Here is a 21,313-nt window from a genome sequence, read left to right as displayed (position 1 = left end):
CTCTTTGTGTATTATTTCATTTTAGTGGTAACAGAGTGCATTCAGACACGACTCGACTTTTCACATTTTGTTATGTTGCAGTCTTATGCTAAATTTGCCACACCAATCTACCCTCAATACCCCATAATGACAAAGCAAAAACAGGATTTTAGAATTGCAAATTTATTAAAAGGAAAAAAAAAGATGAAATGTCACATTGACACAGGTATTCGGAGCCTTTACTCAGTACTTAATTGAAGCACATTTGGCAGCGATGACAGCCTCGAGTCTTCTTGGATATGACACAACCAGCTTTGCACTCCTGGATGTGGGGATTTTCTGCTATTCTTCTCTGCAGATCAGATGGTGGGTGTTGGTGGACAGCCATTTTTCAGTCTCCTCTGTCTGTAAGCCAGTCCTGCGTTGTCGTGGCTGTGTGCTTAGTGTCACTGTCGTCGAGTCTCAGTTCATGAACACTCCAGACCAGGTTTTCATTAAGGAGATTTTTGTATTTTGCTCTGTTCAGCTTCCCATCAGCTTTGAGTCCCCACCACTGAAAAACACCCCCACAGCATGATGCTGCCACCACCACGCTTCACCGCTGGGAAGGTATTGTGAAGGTGATGAGCGGTGTTTCCTCCAGAGATGACGCTTAGAATTGAGGCCAAACTTTAATCTTGGTTTCATCAGATCAGAGAATCTTGTTTCTCACAGTCTGAGAGTCCTTCAGGTGATTTCTTTGCAGGCTTTCATGCGTCTTTCACTGAGGAGAGTCTTCTTTCTGGCCAGAGTGAACATCACGTTCCTGTTCACCTCTCTTTACCATGAAAGCCTTTCTTCCCCAATTGCTCAGATTCTGGGAAGAGTCCTGGTTGTTACAAACTTCTTCCGTTTAAGGAATATGGAGGCCACTGTGTTCTTAAAGACCTTCAATTCAACATAATATTTTGAATCCTTCTCCAGATCTGTGCCTCGACACAATCCTGTCTCTGAGCTGCAAGCAGTTCACTGTGTTGTGAGACCTTATATAGACAGGTGTGTGTCTTCCCGAATCACGTCCAATCAGTTGAATTCACCACAGGTGGACTCCAATCAAGCTGTAGGAACATCTCAAACAAGATCAAAAGCAACGGGAGGCACCTGAGATACATGTCAAGTGCATTAGCAAGGGTCTGAATACTTCTGTCTGTGTGATATTTCAGTTTTTTCTTGTTTGAAACATTTGCGAAAATGTCTAAAATCCCTTTTTTTTGCTTTGTCAGATTGATGAAGGAAATGTGTTAAAACTATTGAACGTAACAAAATGTGGAAAAAAAGTGAGTGAAGGGGTCCGAATGCTTTCTGAATGCATTGTTTATATGTGTATGAATTGTGAGTAAACCTAGTGCAGCCTGTGAAGAGGGTCACAAAACACACACTAAATAAAAGATTTACATTTATTCTGTAGACACCGGTAAACTCTAAATTCAATGATCATATTAAAAAAAAAAAAAAAAGACATAATTCAAAGTCTTCACCTCCAAACAATTTGATAACAGAATATAGTGTACAGTTTGTTTTGATGAGTTTTTTTTTTTTTTCCCCAAAAAGATCAACAGATGCTGGAATGGAGGATTTGTGATCAAAAAGAAAAAACAAACAAAATCAATATCAAAGCAAATTCATCTTATAAAATAATCACTTATATAAAAAAAGAAATACATAAAGATTTTTTTGTTGTTGTTGTGCGCATCATTACTGAGCAATCCAAGTCTGAGGATAAACAACACCAGACATGAACAATCATTTCAACACACGTTCTGTTTGCCTTGTAGCATGCACAGCTCCTTTCCTCGGGGCCGATCACCCTTTAACTGTCTCATTTACTTTTCCCGAGCTAACCACAACACTTTGCAACGAGCCCATTTTGTCAGTTGTGTCCAAATGATCCTCAATAAAACCTAATGCACATTAGATTAAAGGCTCGTGGTTTTGCATTTATTTTCCCTTGGCACACTGGACTAAAATCTTTTCAAATGTGTCCAGAAAAAAATCACCTGAGGCATGATCTGTGTCCCTAACCGGTGGTGAAGCACATGGGTCCTGTCCACCTTAACGTGGGTCGTACATGTTGGCCAGTTTCTGAAAGCGTGGTCCCCAGTCGTTGAGGTAGTCATAGTCCTGGTCTCCGTCAGAGCTGCCTGAAGCGATGGAGCTGAGGCTGCCTGCCAGTGAGCCCTCTCCCTCGTAGTCATAGATCAGGGCCGTGTCGTATGGAGGCACGTTGGGATCGTTGTCTGCAGCCTCCAGGCCCTGAGGGAAGAACAATTACAAGGTTGTTTAGTTGATAAGGGCAAAACAAATGCCCTGGGAATGCTGTTTTAATTGTAGATGGACATAATCACACAGCTCTGGAGTCAAAAAGGCCCATTTTTTAAAGCCTGAAAACAGAGTCATTTCACAATTTTCTGAAATGTTATAGACCAAACAACTAATCGATTAATCAAGAAAGTAACAGATTAATAAACAATGAAAATATTTGTAAGTTGCAGCCCTACTGATCACCATTGAAAATATAGGCATGTTTTTTTTATCATTACAGCTCTAAACAAAGCTTTAACAGCATCAGAAAACATGCAAAACCTTGATTTAGTTGTCTGGTGTTAGTCGTGGTGGTAGTTGGTGGTGGATATGTCCTTTAATGTAAGTTTAGATTCTGGTTTTGGCATTTAAAATACATTTTTGTTATGAATTTGAGGTGAAATAGGGTGATGGTAAAGCTTCTCACATCATTGATGTAGTCTTCGATGTCAGTGGGATCCGCTGGAGGCCTGCGTGGGTAGATAGGTGAGGGCAGGCTATGAGGGGTGTCCTTCCTGAGGGGCTGCTTGCCTCGAGGAACAGCAGACCCGGGGTAGTAGGACCCCGGGGTTGAAGGTGCATCAAGGGGGTTCCACAGCAGGTCGATGTTAAAGGCATTCTGCGAGGTGATAGGAAAAGGCTACAGATTTACTCTGCAGTGATAATATGCACAAACTGGATGGACCACAGGATGGTTCAGACCTCTCCTCCTGACTCGTGACCTGTGCGGCCTTACCTCGTCCTCCTCACCGCCGCCTTGCTCATCATAGTTGAAGACATTGTCGCGGATATCGTCTTCCGATTCCCCGACAAGCAGACCTGTTCCTTTCTTGATATGGTGGCGTCTCGTGCAGGTGGTCACCGCCACAGCCAAGAGGAGCAGCACTGCAATCAAACAGAGGGAACCCATCAAGTGTTAATTCATCAGTGTTTATCCAGTCATATACAGTTAGTATTGATAAATCTGCCGATTTATCATTTAATCTATAAAATCTCGGAAAATAGTGAAACATGTCCATCCCAGTCTGTCATGTTTTGTCTGACCAACAGTCAATAACCCCAAAATATTCAATTTAAAAATAATATAAAACTGAAAAAAGCAAATTATCATCATATTTAACAGGTTGAAAACAAAACTTTGATGGCATCTTTGTTTTAAAAATGACAAACGATTAATCAATCAAAATAGTTACCAATCACTACCAATTATTTTTCTGTCAATTGACTAATCGTTACATCTCTCTATCTTGTTAGTGCATGATATGATCTAGACCACCGGTTCCCAACCTGGGGATCCCGACCCCCACTAGGGGTCGCAAAAGCTTCACGTGGGTTCGCAAGGCCTTCTTGATTTTAAAGGGTGTAAGACAACTTTTAAAAAAAATATACAGTTGGCCTATATCGCTATATTCACAGAGCCTCCCCTCTCTGCTAAACAACGTCGTCCTGCATTAGAAAAGTACGCAGTTAAAACAACCAAAGAGCTGATCGAACAATGGCCAAGCGTCAGGAAGAATAAAACACAGATTTTGTCAAAAAAGAAGCCTATTAAATATGAATGATTGTTAAATTAAAAAAAAGACAGGGAATTATATTAAAAGTTCCTGAAAATAAGAGGAAAAGTGATGCAATATTCCCGGGATATAATCTGCTCAAAATTCATCCAAATTGCTCGTTTTACACAAACTTCCTGCAGTTATTGCTTTAACTATTTGGGTTAATTTTACAGTTTATCAGTTTTTCTGTACTGTTATTGTTATGCATTGAAAATAATATGAAATATCTATAAAATATGTCACTTAGTCACTTAGTTTAGTTTAGTTTAGTTTAGTCAGTTAACTCAATGATAGAAAAAGGGTCGCTTAAGGAAAAAGGTTGGGAACCACTGATCAAAACAACTTTTGTAACAGATTTATATCAAGCCCATGTTTTGTTTATCAAGCTGGAGATGTGATTATTTGTTTACTGAACCACCAAAAAGAACATCTTCATGAGTTATTTAACACAACTAAAAAATAGCTGAAATTAAGCTCATGTTTTTTTTATTCTTGTTACAAAAAAAACCCAAAAAAAACAAATTCAAAATGAGACTTACAGAGTAGGAGTGCGATGCTGACCATGATGATGATGAGAGCGATGAAGCTGATTCCCACGCTGGAGCCGAGGACGGCCCCCGCCTCAGACTTACAATCTCCAAAGGAGTCACAGAGACACACGGTGACGTTGACCTGAGCGTAAGCGCTCAGAACTGGGCTGCCGGAATCTGACACAAACGCTGTGACAGCGTACTCTCCGGCCTCCAGCTCTACGAGGGGCTGGAGCACAGCGTGAGTATCTGAGGAGGGAAGGAGAACGGTGTGAGATTAGGAGATTAGTGGGAACACCCCTCACTCCATCCTAACCCCTGATGCTTTCGCCTTACCGTTGACTTGAATAAAAGTCCAGTTGATTGACAGATCATCGGGTATCCCAAAGGCAAAGGGTGCAGCGTGCGGAGGGAGGTCTTCATCCACAGCGGTCACAACCAGACCAGACCTCCTGCGGCCTGCGTCCCTACAGACAGTGCCGCTCAGAGGGAAGAGCTGAGGGGGGAAGTCATTGGTCTCCTTCAGTGTGATGGCCACTGTGGCGGTGGTCGACACACCGCCAGCATCTACACAGGAGAACACAAATACACAGCGATGCCACATTAAGTCAAAACACTCGTCTATTATCTTTATGAAAGTGCAAACAAGTACATTTTGTTTTTTGATAAAGACTTTTTGTCATGTGCGGTCTAAACTGACCTGTAACCTTGACAACAGCATTGTAGATATTGTTTTTAACATTTGGAGATCGCATGTTAAACGTTCTCCTGGCAGTAATGTCTCCTGTTTCTCTGTTGATGTCCAGCCACCTCTCGGGATCTCTGCTGATCTCATAACTGACACAGAGAGCAGAGTTACAGTCACAAACTGTCCAATTAGTTCACTCGCATTCATAAAAAACACAAAAATCCTCCTCTAGTTTTGTGTCATACCTCAGGTCAGAGAGGTCAGGGTCAAAGGCGATATCGCTTTTCAGTAAAGTCCCAGGAACCACAGACTCGAGAACCACAATCTGTATGGGGTCCTCCCTGAAACGTGGAGATTCGTTCTCGTTGGCGACAGTCACCACCACCGTAGCGGTGCTCACCGGGAGGTTTGGAGCCTTGTTGCTCAGACGATTGACATTTTCCACCGTCAGGATCAGGACGTACTCATTCTGGCCTTCATAATCCAGAGGCTGCATGACCAAACAGAGCAGAAGAGACTGTTTGTGGAAGGAAAACGTTGCACTGCACTGTGGTTGGACAATTAAGAATGAATAATAAATCTATAACAAATGCTCAAATTCCAGTCATTTACCAACCAGCCGCATAAATATACACCAAATAGGCATTTTTGTCTGAGTAACATGTAGTTTAAAACTCAACCACTAGAGAGTGTTGTTGACTCAATGCACATTTTGGGCAATACCAACAATTCTGAAAATTCTAATTATTCCTGCGCCCCAGAACAAATCAGTCAACATGTTTTCCTTAAGATAGAATACAGAAAATGTACGGGTTGTTCCCTCATCCACTTACTCTTGTCAGTGTGACTTTGGATGCTTGTCAAAATGTGTGATGGATCCTCAACAATCTAACAAACTCTTCATACTGTACCTTCACCACGGTCAGAACGCCCTCGTTGGTGGCAGGATCTGTTCTGATGGCGAAGTTGCCTTCAGGGTCGTTGGAAATGAAGTACTTGGCCTCCCAGTTTCCCGTTCCACGATCATCTCTGTCTGTCACATTCACCCGGCCAATGTCATAGTCCTTCCTGTTCTCCACTGCTGTCATACTGTACTACATGTACCACACACAAAACACAGATCAAAAGATTCAACATCTAACCATTTAACTAAAGTGCTTTAAATAACAACTGATATATAGTAAACTGAGACTCACCGAGGCAGGGCTAAACTGTGGGGCGTGGTTGTTGATATCAGATATATGTATGATTGCTACACCTTCACGAGTTAGTCCCATGCCCCCCATATCAGCAACCTGCAGTTTTAATCGGAAACTTTGCACCACCTAGGACAAGAATACAGCACATATTAGTGAAGTGAACCATACTGTAATGATCTGCAAAAATCTGCACCTCAACCTGCGCGTTACCTCTCGGTCCAGGCCTACATCTCTCGTGTAGATGGCTCCTGTCTCGTTGTTGATACCAAACATCGTCTTGGTAACAGCGTTGGCAGGAATGCTCTCCTGGCCAATGATAGAGAAGCTCAGAGCTGCGTTTTCTGTCATCGGGTCATCTGCGTCAGTGGCCGACACTGACATCACTGAGGTGCCTGTCAAAAATAATCGAAAGCTTTGGTCAGCTGGGATCAAGTCCAGTCTAAATGCATCAAGAGTCAACACCTCTGTTATACTGTATACTGTAGTTTCAATGACACTTAAACAAACAGACAGGATTGGAAACGCGTTCAGTCAAAGCTACTTTATAAACCGCTTCAGGAAAACAATTTAAGATGGCTTTTAGGAACATTGTGGTTAAAGAAGGTAAGAAAATGAAAGGTTTGTAATGCAGTATGTAATACATGGATGTACCTGGGACTGAGAACTCAGAGACGGTGCCAATAAACTCTCTCTGGGTGAAGGCGGGTCTGTTGTCGTTCTGATCCAGCACCATTATCTCTATAGTGGTTGGATTCTCTAGTCTCTGTCCACTGGGGGACAATGCAAAGGCTTTCAGCTACACAAACACACAGACACAACGGAGAAATATTAATAAAAACTGCATTCATGAAATTGTTTTTTCTTACTAAAATCAAATCTCATAGGAAAACATCCAACGCTCATGGTGACTGTGGGTATGTGTGGAATCTGTACACAACATTTGCTGGAAATGGTGGAAAGAAATGTGCAGGATGTTTGGTTACAGGTTACATCACAGTCATCTGGTCTGAAGTCTCTCCCAAGATGCCCATAAAGGCCCTCGGAAACTGACCTCTGGCTGTTTATACTAGTGTCTGAGACACTGATATATGCTTTAAGACAAAAACACGGACCTGAGCTGTGAAACGCGTTGTGTAAGGTCTTATTGATTTCATTGTGTTAAGTGCTTTCTCTTTGACTGTGCTTTAAAACACATTTCAAGTGTCTGGGTGATTTAAAAATGTGACTCCCATAAAAGCTTTCTCACCGTGAAGCTGTTGTATCTCTCTCTGTCCAGCGGTCGCTTGCTTCTGATTATTCCCGTTTTATCATCGATCTCAAACAGATTCTTGGGCTCCTGGTCCACCCCCGGCCCCTCCAACTTGTAGATCACTTCACCTGTAAAGATTTTGTCCGATTTGATCTAGACACACAGAGAGAGAGAAGATAAAGTTGGTGATCATCACAACCTCGTGGGAAGGTGGGGGAGCATTGTAAAGCATATGTCGTAACACCAGATGTGAGCATGCTGACAGATCGGGACCTTGAGACGAGAGTGTTTAAACTCACAGAGGGGCTTTGACTTATGGCAGGAAATGATATTCTGACTAATAATAGCAAGGAGTCTATATTTTATGCATTTTGTTTCCCCTTTCTTTCACACGTGGTCTCTGCTGCATTTTCATCACCATGTAAAAGAGGCTCTATATTTCTCCTTGTACGGTAGGATTTATATTTATTATAGGATTTATACACTCAGTGGTCGCCTGTGACAGCCTTAACACAACATTTACATTTCACATGTCTTTTAAACACTCGGTCTGTGCTGTTATGAAGACTCCAGTGACGCGCGTTGAGTGCACGGGCAGAGTGCGCACAGGCAGGGCCCATTTTGCTTCAGTCACAATTGACCGTTAGCTAAACCCCTTCCCCACATAGAGATTGTCCGATCATATTTTCATATTTTATCATCAATTTTGGAGGAAATCTTTTACTGACCAGGAAGGGCGCCATCAGGGTTTTTATGCCCCATGAAAGGATATCACATTGGGCCCCACCACCACAGGCTACGCCAACCCTGACCAATTACGGTAACCACACCTCCAGTACCCAATCAACCCATTCAAAGCTTTAAATAATGCTGCGTTCCATTTGAACTGGGAAGTCGGAATTTGAACTGGAACGCCCTCTGAAGTCAGATTTCCAACTTGGAAAATTGGACGAACCTATACGTTGGTGTCATTTATACCGGAGGCGTGACACAGCTGTTATCCACTGATGAAATTCGTCTCTGAAAAGCTATAATTTGACATCTTTACCTGGACAAGGTCTTCGGGAACCTGCTTGCTATTCTCCGCCACTCTGATTGGAGGGATGATCCAGTCCCTCTTCACCCTGACCAATCCCTTGCCTTGGTTTCTCCATGGGTAAAGGGCCTCTTCCTCTTTCTGATGCGGTTCTGCAGAGCTCCACACCTGAAGGAAACAAGTACAGCATGAAACTCACAAAAGGAAGTATAACAGGAACATCCAGGCATGGAGTATATAAAACGTATGTCAGTAAATATATATGTTGATTCCAGTAATTCTCCGTCATGGAAGACAAATTATGTCATTATGGATATTTGCAGCTGTTTAAAATCACGTCAAGCGTCTCCCTCGGTGCTATAACATTCCCAATGGTCTGAAGGAATGACTGTATGCTAGCTGTAGCACCGAGGATGTCTGTAATGTGGAATTAATGGGACTGTGGAGGGCAGAAGGGACGCGGGGCCACCGCTTCAGGTTTCACTCACTAATACACGTCTTTGTCAGCCTCCTTTGATCTGTGTGCAAATTCACCTCAAGACGAGGAAACACAAACACTCACACTCATTTCACAAGCCCTCACTCACCACATCGCTGTCTTGACCGTGTTCACACACACAACACACATGTGAGAAACACACACACAACCACACACACACAACAGCTGTCGACTATGGATTTAGATCCTGTGCTTTCCCACCCGCATTCCCACTCACACTCACAAATTCCCCTTTATGCTCAGCTCTGCACCTGACTGGGAGTTTGGGATCACCTTACGGATCTGCTCCGCTGTAGGAATTCCACAGACACACTCATATACACGCTTTCCCACACACACACACACACACACACACAGGCTGATGTATATGCATGTGCATCAACAAAACACCCCACCCACACATATATATATCCGTAAGTTGCTTCCGTCTTCTCTGTGGGAATTCACCGGATTCAGCATTGCTTCCCATATGTTTAACAGCTCAAAGGCTAAATCTATAGAAGCAGGAATACATGTGGATGTCTTAACTTGCCAAAAAGCTTTGTCTGTAACATGTTCTTTGTGTTTTCACTCAAATACAACTGAATCTTGATGAATGACCTGTTTCAGTAGATCTTTAAGTAATTCATAAATACATAAGCATCATAATGGATAGTGGGTAAATGTGAATATTTTGTGAATGGCCTGGGATCCTTGCTTTGTCTCTGGTGCAGTGATCTGATATAGTGATTCATTGGCATGCTGCTGGACAGTGCAGGGATGAATGGCAACCATGGCTGGCATCTGCTGGCTAAGCCAGAGGGCAGGCTAATCTTAGACCGTTCTATATTCCCGACCCCTGCCTATTTAACTTTTTGTATCCATCGTCATCTCCACTCTCGCAGTGATGTTTACACTCACATTCCAGCAGTGCATGTCACCCACACAAATTCATCCTTGTAGCTATCTACATCCATACAGACTTCTGCATAATATGAACTCTCAAAGCTCCACTGGCATTGCACACATTCTGTCACTTAACCTCAACATCAATAACAGCTGCATCACAGTTGTATTTCCAAGTATAGCGCTTTCTAAGTTTGCCTGATTTGTGGACACTTTAGCCCACATGAGAACCTTTTTGAGAACGCACACTCAGCCAGGTGCTGACCAGTGTGAGCTTCAATGCAAGGTCATCAAACTTAATAGCACATCCATAGACTGTGGGGTGGAGCTAAGTACAACCGAACGCTGAATAAGACATTTTTGGTCGAACAAAATGTTGCAATTTACTTTCATGAACTGAAAACACACTGTGAAAGGGTTAAAGGGGACAACTCCCAGACCTGACAACACCATGGTAGCGACCTGTCAATCACAAGGTAGCCACGCCCTAAAGCATACCCTGCTTTATGGTCTATTTGACTCTAAATGGGACCATAATTTACTAAATGAACATCATGCTGTGTTGACGAAAACTTGAAACTAGCAATTGAGACCATAAACTCATCTTTACAATGTTTACTGAGGTAATAAATCAAGTGACTTCTATACAATCAGACTTCTTTTTGCAACCAGAGGAGTCGCCCCCTGCTGGCTATTAGAAAGAATGCAGGTATAAGGCACTTCAGCATTGGCTTCACTTTTCAGAACCAAAGGTTGCCGCCTGAGCACATCGCATAACTCTTCTCCTGTAATGCACAATGCTTTAGCCACCAAACGAACAATAGGGAATTTAGGATGAATGTGTTATGATTAACTGCAGATTGACTTTGAAATTAGGGTAATCCATAAATGTGAAGAGATGGAAGAGACTTGAGTATACTGTGCAAAAATTAATTTGATAAAATTATGTTGAAAGAGAAGAAGAAGAATTTAAAGGTACAGTGTGTAGGATTTGGCGGTGGTTTTTCTAATGGTGTGGTTGCAGATTGCAACCAACCGAGTACCCCTCCGCTCACTACAGCCTTTCCAAGACTGCAGTAACGAGAGCTGCCATGTGAAAAACTGTGGTAATGCCGCTCGCCTGGCTCAGAGGCCATCCTTACCATAATAACACTACTTTAGGAGCAACAGAAGTCAGACGGTGGCTGGCGGTACCACGGTATTGCATTCTGCGGCTCACGCTACTGCAGTTTCACAAGCGTGTCTGAGAACTACGGTGGCCTTCAGGTAACATAAAACGTGAAAGGCTCTCTCTAGAGCCAGTGTTTGGTTTGTCCGTTCTGGGCTACTGCAGAAACATGGTGGAGCAACATGGCGGACTCCGTGAAGAGGACCCGCTCCCTATGTAGATATACAGGGCTCATTCTAAGCTAACGAAAACACAACGGTTCTTAGTTTCAGGTGATTATACACTAATAAAAACATAGTTATGAATATTATATTCCATTTCTGCTAATATCCCCCAAAATGTTACACACTGCTCCTTTAACATTAGTCCCCAGTCATGCTAGTGGCTCTGTTAGGCTGTACTAAATACTGATTAGTTCAGTGTGTTAGCATGCTAACATTAGCACTAAACATGCATTACAGCAGCAGATGATGGGAATATTAGTTTTGCAGGTATTTTGTCATAAACCAAAGTACTGGACAAAAAAAACATTTGACCTGATGATGGCGCTAGAGGTTAAGGGATCACCAAAGTTAATACAATTCATCCGCAGGGGTTCGTGAATGTGTGTAACAAATTTCAGGACAATTCATCCAATAATCATTTGAGACATTTCACTCAAATCTACAAACATAAACCTCAAGGTGGCGCTAGAGGAAAAGTCAAGGGATCACAAAAGTCGTTTGGATACATCATGTGGGGACCACGAGTGTCTGTAACAAATTGCATGGCAATCTATCCGACTGTTGTCGAGACACTAAAAGACTAAAATGTCAACCTATTGGTGGAACTATAGGGGAAAGTCAGGGGATCATTAAAGTCAGCAGGATTATGAATGTTAGTACAACATTTCATATCAATCCATCCAATAGATATTTCAGACCAAAGTGGTGGACCGACAGACGGACTGACTGACCAGCTACCTGCCCGACCTACATTGTCATCCCTAGAGTCGCTCTATATGGACTATAACATGGCTAAAAATGGAGATTTAACCATTTTAAAAGTTAGTTGTAGTATTGAATGTTTTGTATTTATGATCATTTATATTTCTGCTGTGAATTTCTGCATCCACTAGGAGTAAATACTATTAGTATTAATATATTAATGTCTTGTATGTTTATCAATGGTGACCTATAAATCACACAACTGATCAATGGACTGTAAACAGTATCAGGAAACTGGAAACAAGCTCAAACACCACCCTGATGAATGCAAGAAATACACAAAACATTTAGAGAATAGAGCATAGTTCACTGGAGTAAAGATCTGCTGGGTGTTTTTAAGTTTGATGAACTAACGTGACCACCTTCACAGTTGCAGTTATACTGTAAATCAACTATTTTGTGGTAATGCTGAATGAAACCACAACAACAACAACAAAGTGTTGCCGTTTTTCCCGATTATAAAACATTAAGGGATAGTCAGAAAAGCTGGCCACCAGATAACAAACAACATTTCTTATTCTGCACACTTCTTTTAGTTTTCCCACACATCAGTGTCTTGTTCAGTCCCTTCAATCTGAACTGAAGCTGACTCTGTGTTCTGGAGAACAGCTCCACCAAGTATCTGCCACAGTTGTAATGTTTTTACCAGACCAAGTTGCGGTAACAGCAAAGTGTCATGTTACCAATTAGATCAATGACTGCCTTTTCTGACAGGCTGGGCGATGACACCACACACAGATTAACTGTTTTAGAAGCTTTTCCCAGATACTTTTACAACTTGGCCTTTCACCTCGGGCCCTCACAGAAGTAAGGACGGCTTGTTTGCGGATGATATGCCCTCACAGAAGAAAACTCTCTGTTGGAGTGTTTACGGAGCTCGAGAAAGTTCAATTCTACCTCTCTGATGGCTTTAGAGAACAAAAGTGTATTGTCACATTGCAAGTAGTCTTCTGGTTCATTTGAAATACTTTATCTTAAGATATGCGCACTAAATTACCCCCTGCATCGTAGTCAGTGTACTTATATTTATAGGAGACGATTGGTAATGATGAGCCTGATATTAAAAATGGCACAATCACATGAATAATTATTTTTAATAAATCATTCCATAATATATAAAAATATGAACATATAAAATATGAATGCAATTATAAATGTATTGTTCAAAGAGAGATATTATCATGATACTTAAGTCACGATACGCTTTTATTGCGATTTTAAACATTTTGTGAGTATTTCTGAGTATTGCGATAAGATGTATTGCAATTTATTACCTTTTTTCAATTACAAATTATACAGTTTGTCAACATCTGTTTTATCTAATAAGATACAGTTTTCACTCCATTCATCTCAAAATTTCCATTCACATCTTGAGGTCAGAGGTCAGGGGACCCCTGGCTATGCCAGTTTTTCCTTGCCAAAATTTAGATTTTTTTCGTTTGATTCCTTAGGTTTTCTAGTTTTATATGATATCAGCGTTTTCACTCTCTCTATCTTTAAGACTGAGCCCGCTATAACATCTGAAAGACAGAATAGCGGCCGGGCCTGCTTGCGGGCCATCAGATTGTTAAGAGGTTAATAGTTTATATAATAAAAGATCAATACTTGGTGTGCGTGCATTGATACAATATTGCCACGCAAAATATCGCAATGCTATGCTGTATCGATCCCCCCCCCCACCGATACCAGATATACAGGCATAAATATCAATAGGAAACACACTTCCATTTGTGGGAAGTACATGTGGTTGGTTACATTTGGTAAAAATACGAGCACTGGCCATGATTAAAGATGATGTTAATGTAATTTGTAGAGTACAACTTACTTGTTGCATTTCAAAACATAAATAAAGTAAGTGAGATGCGTAGGGGGTTACATATCAGCTACACTCAAACATATAATTTAAGACTGTAGTAAACACACACACTAACATTCACCATGTGTTGATAACTGTAAAATTCCTTTCTAAATTTTGCCACTGCTGCAAATGCATTCAATCTGTGACATTCATTCACAAAGCCATCAGAGCTGTCCACCTTCCAAGTATTGCTACTGGCACAAATGCATTACTACTCGGACACGCATTCACGAGCCATTACAGTTGTCCTTCCCGGCAAGCCTTTAAACTTCCATAGTTATAGTGCATTTTAATACGGCAATGCAAATGCCTGTCACATGTTGCAAGCCATTAACACTGATTGATATTTAGGTTGTTGGTACAAGTTTAAAGAAATGGTATATGGGTTGTGGGGGAGGTTTACACCACGCTACTAATGTGGACACATTATACCAGTTTGTCAGGCTTGCCGTGACATTTTCAGTAAGAGATATATTTTACCACAATGCTATCTGCCATCTTGTAACATTTGAATTTATTAGTAAAAACTCCCCCCTGAAATAACCCGCTGTCTCTGTACTAAATCTCTATTGGCCATAGTGTCTCCGTCTGTGAGTGGAACAGTCGTTCAAATAACTCAAGAACTCTTGTCCAGCCGAGAAGCTGTGCCTGCGGCATTCCTGACAGTCCCTTCGGCCAGAGGGCTAAAGGTCGCACAGGTGTCCCTCTGGTCACTTCTGTTACTGGACATTCAACCAGTGAGTCAAAACAGTGCTGCTCCCACACCCCGACTATTTGCTAAGTCATGACTGCCTGGCATGGGCATGGACACCCTATTTATGGTGCCACTACGCGTGTGAGTCCCCTTCGCAGCAGATGTCTGAGCTTTAGGAATGCTGAGCAAGGTTATAATATAAACTAGGTCTAAAAGTAGGACTCAATAAACATGGAGTTACTGAAAAAAATAGAAAGGAATGTTTTCTGACAACTAAAGTGGTGGATTAAATGAATGAGAATAACATAATCTATTTATTTAACAGAGCATGGGAAAGATTCTTCTTGAAAGAGGCACACATTTACTATCAATACAGTGAAAAACGGTTCCCCTCCTCTTCTTTCGCAGTATAAAATATACTATTTATACTATAAATGTTTGGCAAAAGAAACATAATCGTTAATTGGAATATGCCAGAACAAAAACACAATCTGTTTGAATTTTAAGTTTAAGTAGAGATCCCAAACTTTTCTGAGTTTCCAACTACAGTACATCAGACTGAATTTATATAATTGTTAAAGGGATAGTTTGGGTGTTTTGAAGTTGTATTTTAGCCACCTAAAAGAAAGGCCTCCCTAAAAAAATCTATCAGTTTAAGTGAACGCTATATTTAGAGTATTTTCGCTGGTTAACATTGCAGTGAGACAGCTATACAGTCTATGTTTACGATGGGGAACTGAAGCCGTAATCTATGCTCGGTGAGTTTGTTTGTGTTATTGTGTGACTTTAGTTAGTTCGGATTCACCAAAGTCACACAAGCAAACTTGCAAAAACAAACTAACCGATCCAAGCAGCGGTAGACCTGCAACCCCCGTGTTCTGCACTGTAAAATTACAGTTTTTTTTAATGGAGTCTGGTGGCTTTGGTGAGAGCATAGGTACAGATACAACAACGTCAGTTCCCCGTTGGAAAGGGCTGAAAGCAGTGAAAATATAACGCACACTGATATCGATTTTTTTAGGTGAGCCTTTCTTTTAGGTGTCTAAAATATGTTTTGCTGCCGGCACCGTCACTGCAGTACATTACTTTGTTCCCGGGCCAGTACTCCTGTCTGTTTCTCCAAACTGGGGGTGTGCCGACCGCCATCTACTGTAGGTAAGACACTGACTATGGATATTTAGTTTAAAAAATGCTTTGACTGTATGTAATGTATTGAGGTCGTTTTGTGGTAACTAAAGACTGCCTTTTTTAAACATCTCATGGTACATGGGTTAATTAACTTATTCATTTGGGATACAAAATGGCACAAGTGACAAACCCTTGTCCAACCTTGTACATGACCTCTAAAACAACTGTCACCACTTGGTCTTTCATGTCTCAGTCCATAAAAATAAAAAAAGAAAGAACTTAACTGTTAAATTGACTATAGGTTTAACGATCGGGAAGTTGTCTCTCTACCCTTTGCTCCCTCTGAAACCCTAGTCAGTGTAAAACAGCCTGCAGGTATCCCCACCCAGCAGGACCTGTGATTCAGACTCTAAATCCTCTGACTGATTGTTTCCGATGAGTGAGACCTCAGCGCCAGCTGGCCGCTGCTACAGACTCTTGATTTGTACCCGATTTCATGGTTCAGAAACGGCCCACTCCTCTTTCCGCGAGGGGGATTACGAAGCGGGACAAATGGCATCACGTATGCATCTGGGAACAGCTGTGACTGCTGCTCACTCCTCAACACAACACACACCCAGCAGACCAGTTCAAAACACCAGCAGCTCACTGCAAATTAAAAGAGAACAACTGAAGGCTATCAGGTGATGCTGATCAAAGTCTTTGGATTGACAGCTGCTGATGGTTAAATTAATCTCTAAAAAATCAGGACAAATTTATATGTGTTTACTTCAATATGGACATGGAATGGTTTTAGAGGTTTTTTTTTAGCTGTGATGTTGCAGCCCGATCTACGAAAAGGCCTGTGAATGACATGATTATGCGCAAGGCAAAAGTGTACAAAAAGAACGCTGTTCTTGCTTTAGACGTTTCATTTGTATACCATGTAGTCTGTACAGAGTAAGTGAAGTAAAATAAAAAGACAAGCTTATGGCGGGCGGGAGGGGAGGGTGTTAATACACACATGTAAAATCCATGCCTCGGTGACAGTGCGCAACACCGGGGTCTGAAAAGTGAAGCCAATGAGGAAGTGCCTAAACATTATTTCTAATAGCCAGCAGGGGGCGACTCCTCTGGTTGCAAAAAGAAGTCTGATTGTATAGAAGTCTATGAGAAAATGAGCCTACTTCTCACTTGATTTATTATCTCAGTAAACATTGTAAACATGAGTTTATGGTCTCAATCACTAGTTTCAAGTCTTCTTCAATACAACATGATGTTCATTTAGTAAATTATGGTCCCATTTAGAGTCAAATAGACCATAAAGCAGGGTTTGCTTTAGGGCGTGGCTACCTTGTGATTGACAGGTCGCTACCACGGCGTTGTCTGGTCTGGGAGTTGTTTGTGTTTTCATCTTAGAACTTTAACCCTTTCACAGTGTGTTTTCAGTTCATGAAAGTTAATTATAACCTTTTTGGTTACCTAAAAATATCTTATTCAGGTTGTACTTAGCTCCACCTCTCATGTCACATCTGGTTGCAAAAAACCAAGATGGCGACGGCCAAAATGCCGAACTCAAGGCTTCAAAACGGCAGTCCACAAACCAATGGGTGATGTCACGGTGACTACGTCCACTTCTTATATACAGTCTATGCTTGGTGAGGCAAAATGTGACACTAACATGCTATCCTCTGGTGGACAGGTGGGTCTATTACACACTTTGGTGTGATACCAGGTTGGATGTTGGGATACCATTGGAGTCCACTAACGCTGCTGTTCTATATGAAGGAGTCATAGGATTTCAGAGCCACTTTTCAAGTCTCCACTATTTCACACTCAGAAGATAGACTTTTGGTGGAGCAGATTGTTTTCATCTAATAAAAATGACAATGTAAACAAACTGAAAGAGACACTTTTTGTAATTTGGGGATCTTCGCCTTGTAACACTTCTGGTATTTGAATGTGCAATTTAACCCCATATGTGCCTCACCGCCGAGAGCTCAAGCAGTTCTCCGATATCTGCATCCAGCCTGAGGACTGCACCTTAAAGGTCATACTTCAGGGTTTACAGGCCTTTCATGTCATCCACAGGGTTAATTATTTATATTTATAGGTCAAGAATAAAATCATTACTGAGGTCCTGAGAATTTGACCGAAATCTCTTTTGCGTAATGTAATTAGGAGCTTAGGCCTCACTGTGAGAAACTGGTTTTCCCCGAGGTTTCTCCCATCTTCAAAAGAGACAACATATATGTTCAGTGATTTTCTCCACAATCGATTAGCCATGGAATATCAACACCAACCACAAAGGCAGAATAATTCACCGTAAAGACTTTCAACACACTCCCAGACGCTGAACATGTGCAGTTACTTTTGACAATTGACAAAGTCAAAGACACTGCACTGATTGAGAAGATCTGAATTATTCATTTCTATCGCTACATCGGCAACATTTACAATGAATTATAAAGCACATCGTAGCAAGACTTCCCTCATGAATCACTGGAGCCAACTCACTCACTCACCCTCCCAACCTGGGCTCCATTACTTCTCCAAACAGAGAGAAAGACTGATGGTGGTTGGAAGTGCTGTTAGTAATAAGTCAGTTTACATTGTCATCCATTTTAGATCTCATAATGGCGTCTGCTGACAGGGGGCTACTAATGATGCCCTGAGCCATGTGTACACATCTGGAGTCTCGTCCTCCTCAAAACACTTCATCATCCTCTCTCCAACCAGGACGAAATGTTTAGATCAACCTCTGATTGCAGAGCCAGTTTAGTGGCTCTATTGATGGAAATCAGTTGATGTTTGGTTGAGGACATCACTCAGGTAAAGACATAAACTGTATATGTGAAGAGCGGGGCAGCTAAAGGTTATTCACTAACCAGGATAACACTCTGAAAGGGCAGGAGTTGTTGGGCTAAACTTTGGGGGTAGGCTGAATCTAGATCCATACAGCAGAGGGAGGAGAGGGAGGAGAGGGGGGCAGTATCACACGGTACAGCTCAAGTGCAAGTGGAGTACCTTTACAGCAGCAGCCTATCCAATCCATAGGTTCAATTACTTGTTGTGGACACTTTTACAGCAATCAGAAAGTGGAGAGGGACACACTACACTAGCTCTTTTGCTCAGACACCTGTGCTCTAAGAGTCGACATTTACACTAAATCATCAACTGAAGATAATATTGTCCACAAAACACAGGAAAGACACAAAAGTACGTCAACGCTCACATTAATCAACACATTTTGTTCATTTTAGTGAATGAAGAGACTTCTTACCTGACAAAGCACAGCGCCCAGCACACACACCATCAACATCCGCACCGCCATCCTCAGTACCTGCACTCAGTACGAACAGACCCCTGATGACTGAAAGATCTGAGGCTCCTCCACTAAGAACTGGACTCCTGAGTGGCTCTACTGGGCAAAAAGGCCAAACTCTCCAACCCTGAAACCTGCCCCTCTCTTTCCTTCTCTCTATCCTCTGGCTCTTGCAGTCTCTCTCTCCTTCTCTCCCTCTTTCCCTCTCCCAGCGTCTGTCCCTCACAGCTCCTCCCTGTCCATAGCCGGGGTATGTCTCACAGTCGTGGGGTAAGGGGTTAGAATTTCAACAGCGGCCCTCCCATGTACCCCAGCACATGTGCTGTCACTCACAGACCGATGGGAGAAAGAGAGACACAGAGGGAGAGAGAGGGAGAGAGAGGGAGAGATGGAGAGAGAAGCAGGGCAGCTGTTGGTGGTGTAGACAGAGACACTGTCTTCACCAGTTAAAAATCAGCAAATAAGTAAACTTTAACACAAAAAGAAAGAAGACAATATGTAAAACACGGACATACAAAGTAGGAACGTCCAAAAAAAAACTAAGATTTTCAGTTTACAATGATGTCAAACAGAAAAGCAGAAACAGAAACAAACAGAAGCTGGAACCAGAGAGTGTTTAGCATTTTCTCCATAAATTACTCAATTTATTCAAGAATAAATCGACTAACGAAACTGTTGCTGATTATTTTTATCATTCGGCCCTACACAGTTATTCTACAACTTGCAAATACATCCAAAGCAGAACCTCTATCACTTTGATATTAAATTGTTTTTATGACAATTAAATTATAGTCTGCTTTAAAGATTTAGAAGCAAATATTTTATTATTAGCCCATGCTAATAAGTTGCGATGGACAATTTCAGTTTTTTCTTTTTTTTTTCTTTTAAAGGTGCTAAATACGGGATTGGGAGCATTTCTATTGCCCCTCAACGGCTCTCAACATGGCGACGGTGAGCCAGCGCCGTAACAGTGCAAACAGTGCAAACAACAGCGAAAGTACTGACAGATATAAGTGTTTACCTGAAGGGGGAACCAGAGGGGGAGTGCTACGCTTCCGCAACAGCGGCGTAGGTTGGGACAACATAATCCGCTGTAACCCGTCATATGAGCGCAGTGTGGTGCGGCGGCCGTGAGCTAGCCAGGGTGGCACGCTCACATGCACAAACATGCACTAAAGGGCACGCGTGGCCGGCCCGGCGATGTCAACAAAGCACAGAGAAACTTGGACTACAACACAAACAGAGGGAGAGCGACTTGATTCTCTGCTCAGGTAGACATTACTCTACTATATCTTTACAAAGCAAATTTGTTTGATGCTATTATTAATGCTCTGGATATCATACAGAGCACCTTTAAATTGATTTTTTGACAATAAAATTATACTTTAAAAAATTTGGAAGCTTCTATCTCCATCAGCCCGTGCTAACAAGCGACGTTTTTATTAAAACTGAAAAACAGCCAGTGATGTCAATGCTTGATCTAAATTGCCACAAAAATCAATTCAACAGTTCCTTCACCACACATCGATTTGTCTTTTTGACATCTGTTGCTGCCACACTGAGAGGAAAATAGAAATGAAAACATTTATTTTACAGCCCCCACTACAAAGCACAACATACTCTTGTGTTTAGAGCCTTAAGTAGCTTAGCACTTGTTTTCTTCTTAAATCCGTGTTGTCCGGATCAACCTTCATGTCGTAAGGCTGCATACGTAACCTCGCTGTCTGGCGCGGCCTGTGTCGCGCCCTCACGCATTCAGAACATTCAGCCGGGAACTCTTTGATCTCCTGCTATTTTGAACACTCGTGTCAAAGCAGAAGATGAAGATCTATGGTGCTCAATGTGTGATGTCAAAGCAGAGATTGCCATGTCAAAATCTGACGGAAACACGACCATGAGTGATGAAGTTCAAGTGTTTTTAGGCAACCACCTCTGATGCAAGAAGAGTTGGCTGTTGTCCAGACAGAGAGTGAGAAAGCTGGTTATATGTTCTCAGGGGAAACCAAACCAGCAGGAAAGAAGATGTGTTTGGCATTATGGGACGGTTAGATCTCCTAAACGCTTCTTTCAACACCCTTTCAGCAAGTCGGCTCACAGGTCAAAGGTCGATACGGATCTTTAGAAAGTAAACAACCTCGGACCACATTGGCGTCCGTCTCACCACAGAGACGCTCCTTTACTTGTGGGACAGAAGCCTATTCATGTTAAAAACCA

General features: G+C 41.9%; 1 protein-coding gene across 1 annotated transcript; it reads right to left on the bottom strand.

Annotated features, from left to right (window-relative positions):
* Window positions 1-146: 146 nt before the first annotated feature.
* Window positions 147-19,378, bottom strand: cdh15 (cadherin 15, type 1, M-cadherin (myotubule)). The gene is made up of 14 exons (XM_037746680.1): window positions 19,058-19,378; window positions 8,590-8,745; window positions 7,539-7,694; window positions 6,944-7,088; window positions 6,503-6,684; window positions 6,290-6,418; window positions 6,005-6,187; window positions 5,339-5,583; window positions 5,106-5,242; window positions 4,742-4,972; window positions 4,415-4,654; window positions 3,056-3,204; window positions 2,747-2,938; window positions 147-2,271 (listed from the first exon to the last, which is right to left on the bottom strand). The coding sequence occupies exons 1-14, from the start codon at window positions 19,106-19,108 to the stop codon at window positions 2,071-2,073; spliced, it is 2,397 nt and encodes a 798-aa protein (XP_037602608.1). The 5' UTR covers window positions 19,109-19,378; the 3' UTR covers window positions 147-2,070.
* Between the last annotated feature and the right edge of the window lie 1,935 nt (window positions 19,379-21,313).

Source organism: Sebastes umbrosus, chromosome 2 (assembly GCF_015220745.1).
Source record: "Sebastes umbrosus isolate fSebUmb1 chromosome 2, fSebUmb1.pri, whole genome shotgun sequence".
In the NCBI taxonomy this organism is placed as follows: domain Eukaryota; kingdom Metazoa; phylum Chordata; class Actinopteri; order Perciformes; family Sebastidae; genus Sebastes; species Sebastes umbrosus.
This window is presented reverse-complemented; position numbering and strand designations above follow the sequence as displayed.